The sequence below is a fragment of the Cervus canadensis genome, chromosome 6 (genome assembly GCF_019320065.1).
Source record: "Cervus canadensis isolate Bull #8, Minnesota chromosome 6, ASM1932006v1, whole genome shotgun sequence".
Taxonomy (NCBI): Eukaryota; Metazoa; Chordata; class Mammalia; order Artiodactyla; family Cervidae; genus Cervus; species Cervus canadensis.
This window is the reverse complement of record NC_057391.1, coordinates 21,230,320-21,251,377: the sequence shown is the minus strand read 5'-3', so window position 1 is coordinate 21,251,377 and position 21,058 is coordinate 21,230,320. Positions and strand designations below refer to the sequence as shown.

Below are 21,058 nucleotides of genomic sequence, written 5' to 3'. Positions count from 1 at the left end.
TTCATCTAACCCTCATGACCCTTGAGACATTTTGGAAAACCAGCCCTGCCTTCTCCTTTTCCCCCTGGATCCAGCATGGCTGACAAAGTAACCCAAGCACAAACCACAGCAACAGTCGGGAAGGAGAAGCTTTGACCGTGGACTGCACATATGAAACCATTCAGGGGAGATACACTTTGTACTGATGCAAACAGCCCAGTGGCGGGATGATTTTCTTTATTCATCAGCTTGACAACATGCCAAATGCAAAGCAGTATCACTACTACCAGAACCTCCAAATGGCAAAAAAATCCATCAGCCTTACTGTCTCTTCCTTATAAATGGACGACTCAGCAAAGTATTTCTGTGCTCTCTGGGAATACCAGAGTGACAGAAATGACAGTAGAGGATAATCAAAACATGACTTCAATTAAGACAGCCACCTGCTCAGAGCTTAGGAAAATCCCATGATCACAGACAGGAAGAAGGCAGGCGCTGTGGTAGCACAGTTGAGACTTTCTAATGTAAACTTTCCTTCTATAAAACATTTTCCCTTTGAACTCAGTGTATGAAACAACACTGCTTCCTGAGACTCCTAGGTATTGTGTTTGTATCTGGGGTGAAAATAAATCTCAGAGTGCTTTTCAAATTGTTCCTAAACAGCTAGATTGAATGAATCTACGTATTCAGAAAAATCAGAAGTAGTTTCCTAATTCTTGAGTTGTTGGATTTTCAGATCTGAAGTTGCAGGAAAAATCACTTTGTCTTCCAATAGTATGCTGATTTTAACAGTTCTCACAAATATAATGTGTTTTATTGCTTTGTATATGTGTACATTTTGTAAAAAATTATAAATATGTAAATATATGATTTTTACTAGAATCAAATAGATAAAAAGGCATCTAATCTTTTTAAAAATCTGGATGGCCAAAAAACAGCTTTGGCTAAAACAATGATCATTAGAAATTCACAATAGAGTTGAACCTTGAACAAGCCACATGGGTGTGAACTGTGTGGGTTTACTTATACAGGATCCTTTTCAAAAGTAAATACTGGCTTAAAACTCAACATTCAAGAAACTAAGATCATGGCATCTGAGATCGCACCACTTTTTGGTAAATAGATGGGGAAACAATGGAAACAGTAACAGACTTTATTTTCTTGGACTCCAAAATCACTGCAGATGGTGACTGCAGCCATGAAATTAAAAGATGTTTTCTCCTTGGGAAAAAAACAAAAAACCTATGACAAACCTAGACAGTGTATTAAAAAATGGAGACATGACTTTGCTGACCAAGGTTCATATAGTCAAAACTATGGTTTTTCCAGTAGTCATGTACGGATATGAGAATTGAACACTAAAGAAGGCTGAATATGGAAGAATTGATGCTTTTGAAATGTGATGTTGGAGAAGACTCTTGAGAATCCCTTGGACAGCAAGGAGACCAAAACAGCCAATCCTAAAGGAAATATACCCTGAGTATTCATTGGAAGGACTGATACTGAAGGTGAAGCTCGAATACTTGGCCACCTAAAGCAAAGAGCAGACTCATTGGAAAAGACCCTGATGCTGGGAAAGATTGAGGGCAGGAGGAGAAGTGGGCAACAGAGAATGAGATGGTTGGATAGTATCATTGACTTAATGGACATGGGTCTGAGCAAATTCTGTGATATAGTGAAGGACAGGGAAGACTGGCGTGCTGCAGTCCATGGGGTCGCAAAGTGTCAGACATGACTTAGCAACTAAACAACAGTAATATTCCATATATATGTTATCACAACCCAGAAGAGTTTCCCAATCTGATCATGTCTCAGATTTCAGCTTAATCAATATATTTTACCTATGGCTCTTTATAGACATAGAAATCATTTCTTTATTCCCCCTCTAATATACTGTCTCCCTAATCGTAACATAAATTATTTTACATATACCCAGAGTCTACAGAAAAAAAAGACTTTTAAACCCTGAAAAGATAGCACTTCCCTTACACCCAACAAACACACATAAAAGCTCACAGACCACAGTGTGTAGAAGGACTAAACCATAGATGGGTGGAGCTCCCACTACACAGCTGAGTGATGATAGTTAGGGTTGGCTTCTGTTGAATCTCTCATGAAAGCAATCAGGCACAGGAACAGAATCAGTCCCATTTTCAAGATATGATGAATACCAATATTTAAAGGAACATGACATCAAAGTGTGTCCTATATCAAAAGAGTAAAGAATCATGAAGACACAAAGAAGAGTCTTGCTGAGTCTCCTGTGGATACAGATTTGCTGTGAGTTAAGAACATCCTGGGGGAACATGAAGAAACATCACACTTGAATTTAGAAAGGAACATAGTGGAGGGGAAGATGGAGGAAGTGAGAACATAAGTCTGTTGGGTTGTATCCTCCACCATGAGGATGGAAACTAGAGAAAAATGCCCTCCATTTGCAAACAGTCATTGTTCAGGGACCCTCACCTGTGCCTATTTCTCTCTTTTTCAACAGGGCTCAGAGTGCAGATGAAGGTGGAGCAGAGTCCTGGGGTTCTGACTCTCCAAGAGGGGAGAAATTCCTCTCTGATATGCAATTATTCTACTTCCATGACCAGTGTGCAGTGGTTCCAACAAAATCCTGATAGACGCCTCATCTCCTTGTTTTACATAGCTTCAGGAACGCAGCAGAAAGAAAGACTGAAATCCACCATCAATAGCAAGGAGCATTACAGTCAACTCTACATCAGAGACTCCCAGCCTGAGGACTCAGCCACTTACTTCTGTGCTGTGGATGCACAGTGCTCTGCAGACGCCTGCAGCCTGTATGCAAAACCAGAGTTGAAGACTTAACCCAATCCCCTGAGTGGAAGCAGATGCCCAATGGGATTAGAATTGAAATCTCATTGTCGTGCATCTCCTGATTCCTGCAGAAAGCATTTCTGTAGAACTACAACTTGGCACTGCAGAGTAGGCACATAAGCAGGTCTTCTGGAGATCTCTGTAACTAGATAAAATCTATACATTGATCAACTCTTTCCTATCTGATTCTGTCTTTCTGGACAGAAGTGAGCAGCCGGTTCAGTGTAGAGCAGAACCCTTGATCCCTCCATCTCTAAGCGCAAGAAAGCACCAGTCTCACCCTCTCTTCAACATCTTTTTATAGCTTACACTGGTACAGACAGAACCCTGGGAAAAGCTCTCTTTTTCTTTTTAAATACACTTAAATAGGAATAAAAGGAGCAGAAGAAACTAAGAGCCACAATTAGTATGAAGGCTGGGCAGAACTTTCTGCACACCAGACCAGAGACTCAGCCACGTATCTTGTGTTGCAGAGACACAGGGCTTCCCAGGCACCTGAAGTCTGAACCCAGATGTGTGTCTGCAGTCCCCAAACCCAACATGAGGTAGAGGTGTCTGAATGTTTTTGCTCACACCTAACATGGTATTAAGAAGTGACTCTGGATAAATCTAAGTGATTTCACTTTCCAAAAAAAATGGAAATGCTGAAGAATATTCAACCTAGTAACTATCTCTTTCATTTCCTAAATAGAACTATTTCTAACATCCTAATCCCTAAATCAGAGAATCAGTGACACAGTAATTCCAGTTCACAAATCTTAAAGCTAGTTATAAAGCTCTGTGTTAAAATGGGTATATTCAGCCTGAAGGCTGTTTATTCATAACCCATATTATTCTCATGTATGAAGGAAAATCATAGAAAGTCAAACCTTAAACCAGTCAATCCTAAAGGAAATCAGTCCTGAATATTCATTGGAAGGACTGATGCTGAAGCTGAAGCTCCAATACTTTGGCCACTTGCTGCAAAGAACTGACTCATTGGAAAAGACCTTGATGCTGGGAAAGAATGAGGGCAGGAGAAGGGGAAGACAGAGAATGAGATGGTTGGGTGGCATCACCAACTTGATGGACATGAGTTTGAGCAAACTCTGGGAGATGGTGTTGATCAGGGAGGACTGGTATGCTGCAGCCCATGGGATTCGCAAAGAGTCAGACATAACTGAGCGACTGAACTGAACTGAAAGTGTCAAAGAAAGAGCAGTTAAGGATCTGTAATCCTTCACTTATTTTTGTTTCAATTTCTTACAGTGCATTTAATTGTTAATTTTGTTCATATTCAATAGTATTTACTAATATCATTTATATCATTATCCTCTTTTATGTTTTGGAAGACCATTAGAAAAAAGCTAATTTCCAGCCAATAGTATGCAATTTCCTCTTTAGAAAATGAGCCACCATCTTTGTACATCTTTCAAGAATCCTCAGCTGCAGACATATTCTCCACCCACCATTACTCGCAGAGTTCATATATTCAATCATTCAACAAATATGCACTTAATATGTGTTAGATACTAGATAAGGAGCTCCCAATAAATAATGAGTTCCTTCCCTTTTTGAATATGTATCCAGTGGGGAACCCATTTTTGTTATCATACTGTTCCAAAGTAAGTGTTATAAATACAAATAGATATCAGTCGAAGACAGCTTCCTGAATTATATGGAGTGTCAGCTTGAAAACTAATAGATTAATAGAAGTTGATCAGGCTAAAGGACAAAACAGGGTTGGGGGGTGGAAAGTGCTCCAATTTGAGGAAAAGCATATGTATGTGTGAAACAAGGCAGATCATGGCTAATTTAAGACCTAAAATGTAATTTTCAAGTGACAAAACACTGCATGGGTGACTCTTTATGTGGTGGGAGACTTAAAATAAAATCTAATAGTTCTTGGAGTGAATAGTTTTAATATCACAATGTGATAAGGTGAAGGATATGGGGAACAAAATTCACTAAGCACATCTACATACTCAGGGTGTACAGACAGGTGGTAATTGCATTGAGAGCCATGAAAAAAAATCACGAAAGTAATTAATGATAAGGAGTATTAATTCTCTAGAGACCCTATTCCTTTTAAATGCAGAGAACATTTTTAAATAAGCTGCACAAAATATCATAAATATGATACATATGCAAAATACATTTTTTTGACTGAAATAAAAATGACATTTGCCTTTAAAAGTGAGGAAATAGTGAAATAAGCCAGACAGAGAGACAAATACTGTGTGATTTCACTTACATGCAAACAACAGAGCAAATGAACAAATGTAACAAAACAGAAACAGTGTTATGGATGCAGAGAACAAATAGGCATTGCCAGAGGGATGGGAATGAGGAGGAGGAAGGGAGTAGATGAGGGAGATTAAGAGGTACAAACTTCCAGCCGCAATATAAATGAGTCACAGATATGAAATGAATAGTGGAGGGAATATAATCAATTATTATGTATAATATCTTTGGATGGTGACAAGACCTATTATCATTTTGAAATACTGAATCACTATGTTGTATAAAAGGAACTAGCTTGGCATTATAGATCAGTTATATACTTCACAAACAAACAATCAAACTCATAGAAAAAGAGATCAGATTTATAGTTAGTAGGGGCAGGGGCTGGAGGGAGAGGTAATTGGAAGAAGGCAGTCAAAAGGTACAAACTTCCAGCTATAAATAAATAAGTACTAGGAATGTAATATACAACATAAATATAAGTAACACTGCTGTTTGTTTTACATGAAAGTTAAGAGAGTAAATCCTATGAATTCTCATTATAAGGGAGAATGAGAGGGGAATTAAATTAATATTTTTTAAAATTTCATTTCTAATTTTTAGTTATTTGCATATAAAATTTTAAAATTTATAAAAATTTAAATATTATATGACTAAACTGCTTTAGTAATGTAATATATTTATAGATTATTTTGCATTGTTTATATCACAATCATATTTGTGATATGATAGTCCTTGATTTCTAATTATGAAAGCTTTTGTTAATTTAATTTGGTAGCTATACAAGATAATGGATATTCACTAAAATTATTCTGGCAATGATTTCATGACATAAATCAGTATATTGTACACCCTGATGCAGAGCAGTATGTAAATTCTTTCAATAAAACTAGAGGGAAAAAATGGAGGAAATGCATAAAAACATGCTATCTTAAGAGAAAAATCTACTTTTGGTTCTTAGGTATAGCTGATACTGGAATTATCTTCTAAGTGTAAACCACTCTAAAACTGGAAAAAGTATGAAAAAATTGTTTCCAAGGAGCGTAGACAGTGAAAGTTTATAGTTCATAGGAGAAAGAAAACCTGCAGAACGACCCCCACATTCACAAGGCATCTCCTAGGGGGATTTTCTAAACCTTCAGCACAAGGACCTGGAGCCCCAGCAGAGTGACAGCTTGCTGTTTGCAGGAAACAGAGATCAGAGTTAGGGCTGCTGACATCACTGGAATCTGAGGGAAAAGGTACTGGAGAGAAGTGAGCCTCATATAAAGAATCTTAAAATCTGTAGAGGGGGTCTTCTGAGCCTACACACAAGCTGCACGTGCAGAGAGACATGGATAGAGCTGGCAGGAAACAGCCTTTGAGGGTCTAAAGACTCCAAGGAGATTTCAGAGACTACACAGTACTGGGAAGACGTAAGAGCTCTGGCCTTTCCAGAGTAAAGAACATTGGCAAACGCTTTGAACTTTCAATGGAGTCACCAGAACAAGGACTGCAGGCTAGGGGTAAGGGCTAAATTCTAATTTAAAAGAAAACTGGGGAATAAAACAAAAACTCTGCTCTAAAAGAGATTAAAGTAAGCCTCAACAGATTCTAAGGAATAATTTAACAAATCTAGCATTCTTTTAGAAGAAGACAAAATAATCCAGAGTTCTGTATATTATTACCTGCCTCACAGAACACGCAATAAAACAGCTCTACCCGGAAATTATCCTCACCTGCGATCATCACTTGCCCAACTGATTTAGGAGTGAGAGCTCAGGAGTGCCTCCTTGCCTCTCACATTGGATTAAGCTGTGAAGACGATCAGATGTGAAGCGAGACTGAAGACAAATATGCAACCTTTGTGGCATCTTCTGGTACCTTTCAACATTATTGCCTCATTCTTTCTATAGACTTTACAGGATTGTGTATTTTTTGTCATTTGAGAATATGGAACACATTAAATTATCTCATCCAAATTCTAAGAGAGATAATTTATTTCAAAGGGTGATTTAATGCAGAGGGTAAATTTTATTGTGGTGGTTTGTGTTTTTATAAGAGAGATGCCCAGAATTTACATCAAATTGAATTGCCTTGTGGCATTTATTTAACCAGAACAAATACTGTACCTCTGAAGACCATGTAGAATGCAACTACATTGAAGAGAGATTTCAAACTGCCATTGTTATATATTTGTAACCATTGTATTAGATAGACCATCATATGTTTCTTGTCCCCCAAGATACCAAGTCTTCTTAGTATTTTAAATAAGGTGCCTGTCTAAATACACCAATTAGCAAAGTGCCACTCCTTTGACCTAACATAATTCTCTATATTGGAGAAGGAAATGGCAACCCACTCCAGTATTCTTGCCTGGAAAATCCCATGGACAGAGGAACCTGGAAAGTTACAGTCCGTGGGATTGCAAAGAGTCGGACACGACTGAGTGACCTCCCTTTCTTTTACTAATTCTCTATATTCTCAGTTGTTTTCTACTTGCTCTCTCTCTACATATATATATATATCTTCCCTGGTGGCTCAGACAGTAAAAGCATCTGTCTACAATGCGGGAGACCAGGGTTCAATCCCTGGGTCAGGCAGATCCCCTGGAGAAGGAAATGGCAACCCACTCCAGTACTCTTGCCTGGAAAATCCCATGGATGGAGAAGCCTGGTAGGCTATAATCCATGGGGTTGCACTGAGGGACTTCACTTTCTTTCTTTCTATACATATGTGTGTGTGTGTGTATAATAATGTGATCTCTGAAAACCTTTCTTTCTCTTACAAACTCTAATTTTAATGTTTTTATAGGGAAGGGATTGCAAACTGATCTTTAAGAAACACAGAAATGCATTTTTAGGAATTTTCTGCATATGGTCGAAAGGGGGCAGTGCTTCCTTTCATAAACATAAATTTGGTTAAAAACAGGGCTGTTCATATGTGAAGGCTCTGTGGAAGGAAATAAATGAAGTGGAGGAAGTGGCAGTCAGATTTATGTTTGCTTGGGCAGGAAAGAGGACGATCTGAGTCTTTGTAGGAGAAATGAGTAAACTCCTAGGAACATCGTTGTTGATTCTGTGGCTCCGGTCTGACTGTGAGTTGTGGGCAGGAAGTTTAAATATAGTAGAAAAACTCCAAGAATAACGCAAGGCTGGGAGATGAGATAATTGGGGACTCTTATTTCAATATATCTTCTGGCTTATAATGGTTTTCTGTGGAAATTTTAAGAATAAAATTTGAAATCTGTTACTCTCTTTCCAAACAGGGGTGAAGAGTCAACAGAAGAATGGTGACCAGCGGCAGGTTAAGCAAAATCCTCCGTCCCTGAGTGTGACAGAAGGAGGGGTTTCTGTTCTGAACTGTGACTATGATGACATTATGTTTAATTACTTCCATTGGTACAGAGTCTACCCAGCAAAAAGTCCCACATTCCTGATATCAATAGGTTCCGTTTTGGAGAAAAATGAGGATGGAAGGTTCACAGTCTTCCGCAGCAGAAGTGCCAAACACCTCTCTCTGCACATCTCGGCCTCCCAGCCTGGAGACTCAGCCTTGTACCTCTGCGCAGCCCACACACGGTGCTCCCCAGACACCTGCAGCCTGTACGCAAACGTGCTCTGGGGACTCAGACTCAGAGGCACACACGCTTGTTCCCCATTATACACGGCAGCGTGAGAAGCTGTGCCTTAAAGTGGGTGAGGCAGCTGAGCTTCAAAGAAGACCAATAGGTGGCAAGTTCCACAAATGAGTTAAGCACATTCCATGGGCTCCTGGGTGTCCAGGAATCTAACCATTTTCCTTTTTTACTTTCAGAGAGAGGCTGTGGGTCAGCTGAACTCCAGTCACCGATGATGCTTTGTTCTGACTTGCTCCTGGAATGGGGTACTTTGTTATGCTTGTATTCCAGGGAAAAGTGTGTTCAGGATAGGGAACCAGATCCCACTGCAAGTTTCACCAGTGGATGCTGGTGTGCCTTTGAGTATCAGTAGCCATGTGCTTCAGTTTTGTATAAAATGGGCAATATAATACATGATTATTGTTTCTGGGTAACGGTGTGTGTGTTACTCACTCAGTTGTGTCTGACTCTTTGTAACCCTGTGTACTGTAGGCCTCCAGGCTCCTCTGTCCATGGGATTCTCCAGGCAGGAATACTGGAGTGGATTCCATGCCCTCTTCCAGGGGATCTTCCCAACCCAGGGATCAAAACTGTGTTTCTTATATGTCTCCTGCATTGGCAGGTGGGTTCTTTGCCACTGTCACCACCTGTGAAGCCCTCAGGTAAATGAACTTTTCCATGTAAAGTATTTGAGAATGTGTATATTGCAAATCACATTTGTTTACTCTCTTCTTCACTTATAAGTACTTCTGGGCAATGCCTCAGCAAATCATTTGCTGTGTACTCTTTCCCTGAATGACATTCAATATTTGACACATTGTCCACAAGTAAATGTTGATGTCCTGTGAATCATAACAATAAATACAAGCATCTCATGAAGCTTGTCAGCTGCAAAGACCTTATTATTGGTAGCCATTCTTACTCTCTGCTGAGATGGATATAGGGCATTGAACATTCAGGATGCAGTTCAATGTGAGCGGGAAGAACGGAGGCCAAGGTCATTCTAGGATGACTATATGATCCATATGAATTTAAAGGATGTGGAAAACATCCCAAAGGTTTAGTAAATCAGAGGTCTTCAGTAGGTTGTCAGTTAATCAAAACTGCAAGTAGTTTACAACTTCAAACTTATTGATCTACATGGTGAAAATTTACCTACATGAAAATCTCCTTTCCTACAACTGAGTAGTAATGAAATGAGTCTGTTAGCTAATAAAAGATATCTTGACACTTTATATTCTAACTTCTACTGTCTATTTGTATGACCTTTCGCTACCATCCCATCAGTAGGTTGGTAGTGAAACAATTTTAATACAAATTATTCTTTGATTTTTGAATAAATAAATGCATATGGTATAAAATTTTTAAATTATACAAAAGGGCATATACTGAATGTATCTATAGTGTATTAAAAAAGAAAACACTGTGTTAATCACTCAGTCATATCTGACTCTTTTCAACCCCATGGACCATAGCCTGGATTCATGGGATTTTCCAGGCAAGAACACTGGAGTTGGTTGCCATTCCCTTCTCCAAGGGATCTTCCCAACCCAGGGATTGAATCCTGCACTGCCAGCAGATTCTTTACCACCTGAACCACCAGGGAAGCCCATCTATTGTGTGTACAGGAAAGTAATAATACTTCTTACATGTATTCCCACTGTCCTCAGAACCCTAGTTAAAAAAAATATATGTATGATTAAAATAAAAAATGTCCTTGAGTTATTTGTATGTTTATTCTTGAGTTATATGTGTTCTTTATGTATTCTGAATACTCAGGCCTTAATAGACATAATTTGCAAATAGTTTTCCCCACTCTGTGTGTTGTCTTTCTCACTTTCTTGATACCGTTCTTTGAAACAGAAGGTTTGCAATTTTGATGAAGCCTAATTTATCTACATTTTTAGTTACTTGTGCATTGCTGTAATATTTTAAAAACCATTGTTTAATTCAAGATCACAACAATTTACATCTATGATTTCTCCTAGGAGTTCGATAATTGAAAATTGTATATAGAAGTCATTGATTCATTTCAGGTTAACTCTTTAATATAGTAGGTGATAGAGAGATACAACTTCATTCTTTTGCATATGAATAATGAGACATTTGATCTGGAGTCCCTAACCAAAAGAAAACTGAGTAGCTATGCTAATATCAGATAAAGTGGACATTAAAATGGAAATTGTTACTAAGAATACAGAACAGCACTTCAAAATGATTCAGTACACACTCTACCAGGAAAATAGAAACAATTCTATGTTTATGTGCATGCTCTGAATATCATAGCTTCAAACTACATCCAACATAAATCAGTAGAGTTAATCAGCAAAATTAAACTTGTAGAATTTATTGATTCGAAAATAATCAGTAAGCAAATATACAACCCGTGTGGCAGGACATTAACACACATCTCTCAATATTCCCTCAAGTAGAGAGAAAATATTCTCTACTTATCAAAGACAATTACCTATTTTTTACCTAGTTTACATATATAGAATACTTTAATCCCCAAAACAACATAATACAGATTATTTTCAAATGCATATGGAATATTTATCAAAGTTGACTCTACTCTGAATCTTCAAGCAAGGCTTAATTATTTCAAAAGATTTCAGTCATTCAGAATACAGTCTCTGATCACAATAGTATTAAGCAAGAATTCAATAACAAAAAGATAATTAAACTTCATTCCTGTAACTTGCTAATTACAATAGCCATTTTTTAAAGGTATTCCTCCAGGAAACATCAAAGCAAAATAGTGTTTGGTGGTGGGGTAGATGTTTCGTCTCTGCATACATTGAATGGAACGCCCTTATTATGCAAATCACTTCCTGTTTGCGGTGGAATCATCTGAAAGCCACGCGGACTCTGCACTCAGCTGCTCAGAGAAGGGCGGGTCTGTGCCGCAGTAAGAACAGGAGCAGTTCCCACCAGAGAAGCGCGTCCGTCATGCTCCGCCCGGGCCTGCTGTGGGTGCTCATGGCCGCCTTTGGCTTCAGTACGTGTGGCCCTGAGCCTGGACCCTCAGCGTCCTCTTAGAGCTGAAGGGTGGCCCTGTGCAAGCTGTGACCGGCAGGGGGGTCAGAGGGAAAAGAGGCGGGGAAATGAACAACTAGGTGACCCTTGTCCTGTCCCTGTGTCGTAACTTAACCGAGCCCTCATGATCCCTGAGTCATTTCAGAGGACCAACCCTGTCTTCTCCTTTTTCCACAGGATCCAGCATGGCTGACACAGTAACTCAAGCTCAGACTACAGTAACAGCGCGGGAAGGAGAAGCTGCGACCATAGACTGCACATATCAAACCTCTCGGTCTAGGTATACTTTGTACTGGTACAGACAGTTTCCTGATGGAAGGATGGAATACCTTATTTATCAGGATGATAATAAAGCAAATGCAAGGAGGGATCGCTACTCTGTAAACTTTCAACGGGCAAGAAGATTCATCAGCCTTACCATCTCTTCCTTGCACCTGGCTGACTCAGCGAAGTATTTCTGTGCTCTCTGGGAATACCACAGTGGTAAAAATGATAGTAGAGGATAATCAAAAACCTTAGAGCTGCATTAAGGCAGCCACCTGTTCAGAGGGTTAGGAAAATCCCATGAACCACAGACAGGAAGAAGGTAGGCACTGTGGTAGCACAGTTGAGACCTTCTAATGTACACTTTCCTTCTATAAAATATGTTCCCTTATTTGAACTCAGTATATGAAACTGCGCTATTACCTGAGATGCCCACATACTATGTTTGTTCCTTGGGTTAAAATAAATCACAAAATTCTAAACAACTAAATTGAATGCACCCACTTATTCTGGGGAAATCAGAAGTAGTTTCTAATTCTTGAATTGTTGGATATTCAGATCTGAAGCTGTAGTAAAAACCATCCGTGGGCTTTCCTAGTGGCTCCATGGTAAAGAGTCCACCTGCCAATGCAGGTGACAGGTTTGCTCTCTGGCCCAGGAGGACCCCACATGGAGCAGGATAGCTAATCCCGTTCAGCACAACTACGGAGCCAGCGCCCTAGAGCCCGTGCTTCACACCAAGAGAAACCCCTACAATGAGAAGTCTACGCATCACGACCAGAGAGTGGCCCCTTCGCGCAACTAGAGAAGTCTGCACAAGACAATGAAGATCCAGCACAGCCAAAAAATTAAAAAATATTTTAAAACATCATTCACTTTCTCTTCCAATATCATCCCCATTTTAACAGTTCTCACAAATATAATAATGCACCTTATTACCTTGTATAGTATATATGTGTGCTTTATTTAATAAACACATAAATATAAGACTTTTCTGGAATCAAATAAATAAGTTACCAATCTTTTGAAAGACCTGGGTGGTCAAAATCAGCTTTGCCTAAAACAAACTATGGTCATTATGGATTCACAATACAGTTAAACCTTGAACAAATCACATGGATTTGAACCTTGGGGGTCCACTTATACACAGTTTTTTTCAAAAATAAATACAACAGTACTACATGATCCTCAACTGACTGAACTGTGGGCACAAAACCTCAGATAATGGAGGAATCATGTGTAAGGAGGATCTACTACAAGTTACACACAGTTTTTTGACTTTGTGAAGGGTTACCTCCCATCCCTGGACTCTTGTGATGTTTGAAAGTTAACTGTATTTCTTCAGCTCTTAACAAACCCAGGTAGAGAAGACTGAGAAGTCTATTTACCAATAAAGAAGTGATAGTCCTTAAGATGTGGCCAAAGAAGATAATGGAAAAAGAATATCTTTGAGCGCTAAGTCAGAGAATGTGAAAAGCAATGAGCAAGCTAGCTCCTTACATGAAACACAGAGTCTCATCAAAACAGGGTAAGAAATGCCACAAGCAATTCCTCCTGGGACCATAGACTTGCTTCAGATCAGCGCTGTGTCTCTTCTCTTCCCAAGAGAACTTGGAATGATATAATTCAGTGTCTTCTCTGTAATGGTATACTTAGTATGTGGAGCTTACTTGTCTTTCTTCACCAGTTTGTTTTCTGCTTATTTGTTTTTTCACAGATCTTCACACCAACAGGCATCTGAGGAAGACTATAGGGTCTCAATTAGAGACCCTGCTTTTGCTCAAAAGGGGTGACTGAACAGGGGTTGTAAGCCATCTTCCTTGGAGAAGGGATACCTGAGTTCTTGGTTACAAGTGGGGAGCTCGACTATGGAGCCCAGGATAGCTATTCATCAGTACTGTATCCAGTTCCCTCTCCTCCAGCCATGCAGGAGAATTGCCTCCTGAAGACTCACAGGGCCATAGGACTTCCTTCAGCCAAAAAAATGTGAATAGAAATGACATGTGTCACTTCATGATAGTGGCATTTAACTGTCTAGTTTAAATTTCAACCTTTACTTTCACAGACTGTGGTGATTGTTTAATTGTGTGTTGATACAATATTTACAGAGATTCAAATGTGAAAACATTAGTCATCACATGTAGTATGGCTGACCTGGAGAATCACTTTGATTCAAAATGAATTATGACTGTTTCATTGAGCCATGGATATTTGGAGTTGCTTATTATTGTTCTGCCCTTAGTCCGAGTCCCTGTCGGGAAAGAAGACTCCTCGAAACAATGTAACTCGCAATAGGGGAATTTATTACTGACTGGAGCCAGGGCCTCCCGCCCTCACCAGGTGTGTGAGGACGAAAGCTCCCGAGCCCCAGTTCTCTTGGGTATTTATTAGGTCAAAACAAGCAGCAGGTAGTTGGCGCAATCAGATTGGTTACACAGTGGGTAGTTGGCGTAAGCGGATTGGTTACACAGTTGCAAGGTAATTTTTGTTGGCCCAACGTGGGGCTTTCAGCTTTCCCCTGATAGGTTCCCTTTTCTCTGGCTAGGCATATGTTGATTGGCTGGCTCCAGGAGGCCTGATAATTATGTTACCCTGGGAAACCAGGCCTACTCCTAATCTAGGCTGCCTGCCATGGCGTTAGCTGTGACAGCCTCACAATTATAACAGCGTAACCTATCATTACTTGTGTACCAAACTTACCTAAATACAGAAAAAAAGGAGTAGGCACTGTAAAAGGACACCATAGTCTTGACACTAAAACTTGAATGAATAAATTTTTTACAAGGTATAAGATAGAGTCTTTCAATGAACAGAAATTCAAAACTTTTAAATGAAATATTAGCAAAAGAATTAACATTTTATATAAAAGCACCCACAACCAAGTTGGGCCCTATGTATGCTGACTCAACACTTTAAATCAATCGAAGTAATAATTCACATTAATAAAAACATCAATACACAATCAATAAAAAATGCACAAAAGTATTAAATGTGTAATCAACATTCTCTTATTATAAAGAAAGAAATTCCCAGCAATTTAGGAATTTAAAAAAAACCTTCTTCACTTTGGCAAAGGGTATATGCTATAAACATCAAGCAAATACCCAACTTAATGATGAAATGTTAAATCCTTTCTTTCAAGGAAACCAAATAGCACTATTTCTGTTAAACAGTATACTGGATCTTAGCTAGTATAGAAAGGAAAGAAAAAGAAACAAAAGTTTTAATAATTAGAAATCAAGGACTATCATATCACAAATATGATTGTGATATAAACAATGCAAAATAATCTACAAATTACTAAAGCAGTTTAGTAATATAATATTTAAAATTATATTTTATATGCAACTAACTAAAAATTAGAAATGAAATTTTAAAAAATATTCTCAAAATCACATAAGAATCAATGTACTAAAAATAAGAATCAGTATACTTAGGATTAAATTTGTAAAATATAGTTACAATATCACAGCATAGAAAACTATAAAAAATAATTTATAGTTGCATATAAATGAGTCCCTGGTGGCTCAGTTGGTATAGAATCTGCCTGCAGTGCAGGAGACCTGGGTTTGATCCTTGGGTCAGGAAGATCCCCTGGAAAAGGGAATGCAACCTACTCCAGTATTCTTCCCTGGAGAATTCCATGGGCAGAGGAGCCTGGCGGCTACTGTCCATGCGGTCACAAAGAGTTGGACATGACTGAATGACTAACACACACTATAAATGGGAGAATATACCATGTTCATGAATTGAAAGATGAGGCAAAAATGTCAATCTTCTCACGTTTTATAAATACATCCATATGAAGTCCCCATCAGTCTCATCTCTGTGTATGTGTGTGTAAATGGAAAAGCTAATTCAAAACTTTGTATTTTTTGAGGTCAAGATTATTTAAAACACTCTGAAATTTAAAAAGCAAGACAAGGACTTCTTCTACTTTAAATATTAAGACTATGAAGTTTAAACTATGGTATGAGTGAAAGAATAGACAACTGGATACAGATTGTCAGCTCAAAGTATTACATTTGCCTCTCACATACAATCTCTGATCTTTCTCCTCCTTGCTCTCTGCCTCGGGAGGCTGATCTGAGTGACCACATCAATATGGCTCCTTTGAAATGAGTGCTCTTATAAAAGAGGCTCCAAAGAAATTGGTATGCAGGTGAGGAAGCAACAGTTAGAAATGGATATGGAACAGCAAAGGTCTGTCTAGTCAAAGCTATGGTTTTTCCAGTGGTCATGTGTAGAGGAGAGAGTTGGACTATAAAGAAAGCTGAGTGCCAAAGAACTGATGCTTTTGAACTGTGGTGTTGGAGAAGACTCTTGAGAGTCCCTTGGGCTACAAGGAGATCCAACCAGTCCATCCTAAAGGAAATCAGTCCTGAATGTTCATCGGAAGGACTGATGTTGAAGCTGAAGCTCTAATACTTTGGCCACCTGCTGAGAAGAACTGACTCATTTGAAAAGATCCTGATGCTGGGAAAGATTCAAGGCAGGAGGAGAAGGGGACGGATGAGAGGATGTATGGTTGGATGGCATCACCGACTCAATGGACATGACTTTGAGTAAACTCTGGGAGTTGGTGAGGGACAGGGAGGCCTGGCGTTCTGCAGTCCATGGGGTCGCAAACAGTCGGACAGGACTGAGCAACTGGGCCTCTGCCCCTTCTACCACATGAGGAGACAGCAAGAAGGCATCACCTGTGAGCCAGGAAGCCAGTCCTCACTAGACACCCAATCTGCCAGTGCCTTGTTCTTGAACTTCCAGCCTCCAGAATGTATAGGGGGAAAAAATCTCTGTTGTTTCTAAACTACTCAGACTGTGGTAATTTGGTAAGGCAGTCCAAATCGACTAAGACAGAAGGCGAGTAGATTAGTGGTTGCTTAGATGTAATTTCATAGGGAGAAATAGTGAGTGTCTGCTAATGGTATGGGTTCCTTTAAGAGATCATGAAATGTTCTAAAATTGACTTTAGTGATGGCTGTGCAATTCTGTGAATATACAAAAAAACCCATTAAATTGTACAGTTTAAATGGGTGAATTGAATCTTATATGAATTGTATCACAAAGACACTATTATGTAAAAACAAATCAACAAAAATAAAAAGTGCCACAATATTTATGGTTCTCTGTGCTTGGTCTGGAGAAGGCAATGGCACGCCACTCCAGTACTCTTGCCTGGAAAATCCCATGGACAGAGGAGCCTGGTAGGCTGCAGTCCATGGGGTCGCGAAGAGTCGGACACAACTGACCGACTTCACTTTCACTCTTCACTTTCATGCACTGGAGAAGGAAATGGCAACCCACTCCACTGTTCTTGCCTGGAGAATCCCAGGGACATGGGAGCCTGGTGGGCTGCTGTCTTTGGGGTCTCACAGAGTAGGACATGACTGAAGCAACTTAGCAGCAGCAGCAGCAGGGCTTGGTCTGGATTGTCCATACCATCTGACCATTGCAGTAATAAACACTAGATAAAAAGTTGTAACTTGAGCTTGACTTTTATATTGTGTAACTAAATGATATAATGACTCTTAACTTTCATATTTCCTCAGCACGCCCATTATTTATTTATATATTTATATTATATATGTTATTGTATATATTATATATACTATATATACAATATAACATAATAATATTTATACAGCATAATAATTTATAAACATATATATACATTTCTGTCATTTATATATTACACCAGCCTTAAATTTTAATTGTTAGCTTATAACCTGGCAAGCAATAGATGCACATAGAATGGTGATTAAACTGACATTGACTACACAACCACCATGCCATAGACTGTCACATTTTCAAAACCAAGTTTTCCCTTTCCTATATATGTGAATTTTCCCTTTTTTGTAGGATAAAAAATAAGAACTGGTGTGCTATCTATTTGAATTTTCCTCTTAGGTTTGTTCTTGCACTTATCTTCACAGCTGGATACTTGTGTTCAGTTTATTTACCACAAAATTAGAAGCTTTTGTTTGGAGTAATTTTAAGAGTCACTCCAGATAACTTTTCCTAGTACATATTAATTAATATATTCACCCAACAAGTTAGTATTAAGTGCTTAGCCTGTACTAAATCCCATGCTAAGGATAAATAATGGGGCCTTTGGAAACTGCCCTCCAACATGGGAAGTTCAACACACTCAGGGAAGTAAAAGGCATTTGATTGAGGGGATTTAGAATTATTTCTGTGAGGAAAAAAAGTGTCACAGAAAGTGTTCTAAAATTCCCAAGTGACTGAAAATAATCCAATCTTTAGAATACTATGTTAGGAAACCTTGCCACTAGAGGGCCAGAGGGAGCGCCAGTGTGATGCTTAGTCTTAGAGCTGAAACACAAAGCCCCAGGGGCTGCTGACTGACTTAAATTCCATTTCTTAGGTAAGGAGTTCATGTATGCAGCCACCAGAGGGGGCTGTTACTCTGGAAAACCAAAGCTCCAACCAAGGTGAGGGAGAAGCTATCAGTGAGTTATACAAAGAATTTACTTTCCTCCTCTTCATCACCTTGTACTTCATAATCTCACATTGAGTTTCAAGGGCCTGGGTAACCCCCTTCCTAAATGAAGAGCAAAGAGCTGACCCACTCACAGGAAAAAAATGGAGAGAGATGACTATTTGAATTTTTAGTGGCCAAATATCTGTTCCTAGAGTAGAGTAATAAACTTAGTTATTGCAGCTAAATAGGATGAGTAATCTTAATTTTATTCTATACCACGGGCTTCCCTGGTGGCTCAGATAGTAAAGAATCTGCCTGCAACGTGGGAGACCTGGGTTCGATCCCTGGGGTGGGAAGATCTCTTGGAGAAAGGAACGGCGCTCGCTCTAGTATTCTTGCCTGGAGAATTCCATGGACAGAGGAGCCTGGCAGCTTGCAGTCCATGCGGTGGCAAAGAGTTGGACATGACTGAGCGACTTTCACTTTCTTTCACATTTTGTTAATAACCGCTTTGAGAATAACAAAAGAAAACACCTTATGCTTATTTTCATCTCTCTCATAAGATGGTTTCATTTCGTTCTCTTTTCCATATTTTCTTTTCCCATCTCCTCCTCTCTTACTTTCTCCTTAGTGTCCTCAATGCATTCGATCCCTAAGCATGGGCAGGGAGAGGAGAAAGTATGCATTAAAGAAGGCTCAGGTGGAATAGGGGTAAGTAAAATTCAAGTCGTCTATTCCTGGATCAAACCAGAGGAATCCAATAAAGTCCACTTATTGGACATCTTTCCAGGAGCCAGGAAGGAGACCCGCTTACCAGGTGACTTGCCTTTTTAGACTGGATTCTAATTTTCTTTTCCAATCAGACTGAGAACAGCAGTATTATACAACTATAAAGTTATTTTTGTTGTAAATGTTACAAATATTTTCTTCCACTGTGTCATTTTATTTTTAACTTATGGTAATTTTTTTTTTACACCAAAAAGGAGTTTCTAGCTCTTGAAGTTAAATGGTATATATTGCTCTTCCTGAGACTTCTTTCCCCTGACTGGGAATATAGATAGGGATTCCCTTCTTCCCCCATACCCCAGGGCTCAACATAGGTTTCCTGGATTAAATGACGTTTCACACCAGCTCAAAGGAGCATCAAATCACCAATAGTGGTTGGTTTTTCCTTGTTGTAAAAATAGATGGGTAACCTCCTTGTGGAAGAAATGATTCATTCAGACTCATTCAGACAGCTGATTTGAGTTTGAACCTTGAAAGTAATCATACTGTAGGCTCTCTGAATTAGGGCTAAACATTGGGAAAATAGTGTTACACTCTGTTTAGATTTATGTTTAGTTTGGGGGTGTGAGTAGACCCAACCAAGAGACAGCTGACGCTTGGCTGGGGAACACCCCAATGAGCTGCCTGGTGTGGGGCTGTGCAAGTGGCGGCTGATTTGGCACTTGGGACCTCCCCTAACTTAAGCTCAGACACAGATCCTGAGCTCTGAGGCCTGGGACTTCAACTATGAGACTGGTGACAGGAATAACTCTTCTCCTAGCTTTGGGTAAGTGATCTGGGCCTAAGAAAGAACAGCTTTCGTGGGTAAAGTCAAAGAGCAGATGTCTGCTGCTTTCACTTCTCCCACTGTGCTTTACCAAACTGCTGGGAAGAATGTGCATCTGCGTGTTTCTATGTGTCTGTGTGTTTTCTAGAGAGTCTGAGCATCATTATCAGAAGTTATCAGATCCACTACTCACAGAGCCCCATGAATCTCACTGCTTTCTGGCTGTAAGAAGTTTTGGGGTTCAGGGAATCCAAGGATCATGGAAAACAGCAACTTATCTTTGGCCTTGTGGCTCTGACTAGCTCAGTAATAAATACGAGTAGTAATTCTCCTGTCCTGTGCAACACACAGGACATGAAATCTCATGAAAATACTCAAGGATGGGGCAAAGCCAGAGAATGTTTATGGGAATGTTTGTGAACCTGCCCTTTAGGTGCACCCTGATTTGACAGTCTGGAGTTAATCGATTGTTTTTCAATACCCCAGGTATGTTGGGAGATTCTAAGACCACACAGCCAAACTCAGCGGAGGGCGCTGAAGAAGGACCTGTACACTTGCCCTGTAATCACTCCACAATCAGTGGACGTGAGCACATATACTGGTATCGACAGATTCCCCACCAGGGTCCAGAGTACTTGATTCATGGTCTGAACAACAATGTGACAAATAGGATGGCCTCTCTGAGCATCGCCAAAGACAGAAAGTCCAGCATCTTGGTTCTGCCCCAGGTCACGGTGAGAGACACCGCTGTGTACTACTGCGTCCTGAGAGACACACACTGGGACAGACGGGGCTGCATCTGTGCAGTGTGTCCTTGCTGGGGAAGGGAAGCAGCAGCGGTGTGCCTTGTTAGAGCCGGTTTGGAAGGCAACCTTACTACACCCGTGAAAACATGTAATAGTCATATCCTTAGTTAACAATACTGTACTGAACACTTTAAAAATTACTGAGAGAGCATAGTTTAAGTATTCCTGTCACAACAAAGGACTGTTGCTGAAGCCTGAAGCTCCAATACTTTGGCCACTTGATCTGAAGAGTCAGCTCATTGAAAAAGACTGATGCTGGGAAAAATTGAAGACAAAAGGAAAATGGAGTGGCAGAGGATTGAGATGGTTAGACA

General features: G+C 39.6%; 1 gene segment (V, D, J or C); it reads left to right on the top strand.

Moving 5' to 3' along the window:
• Nucleotides 1-8,037: 8,037 nt before the first annotated feature.
• Nucleotides 8,038-8,700, top strand: LOC122444176. The segment is given in 2 exon segments: nucleotides 8,038-8,119; nucleotides 8,291-8,700. Coding segments are annotated over 2 exon segments (462 nt in total).
• The last annotated feature ends 12,358 nt before the right edge of the window (nucleotides 8,701-21,058 follow it).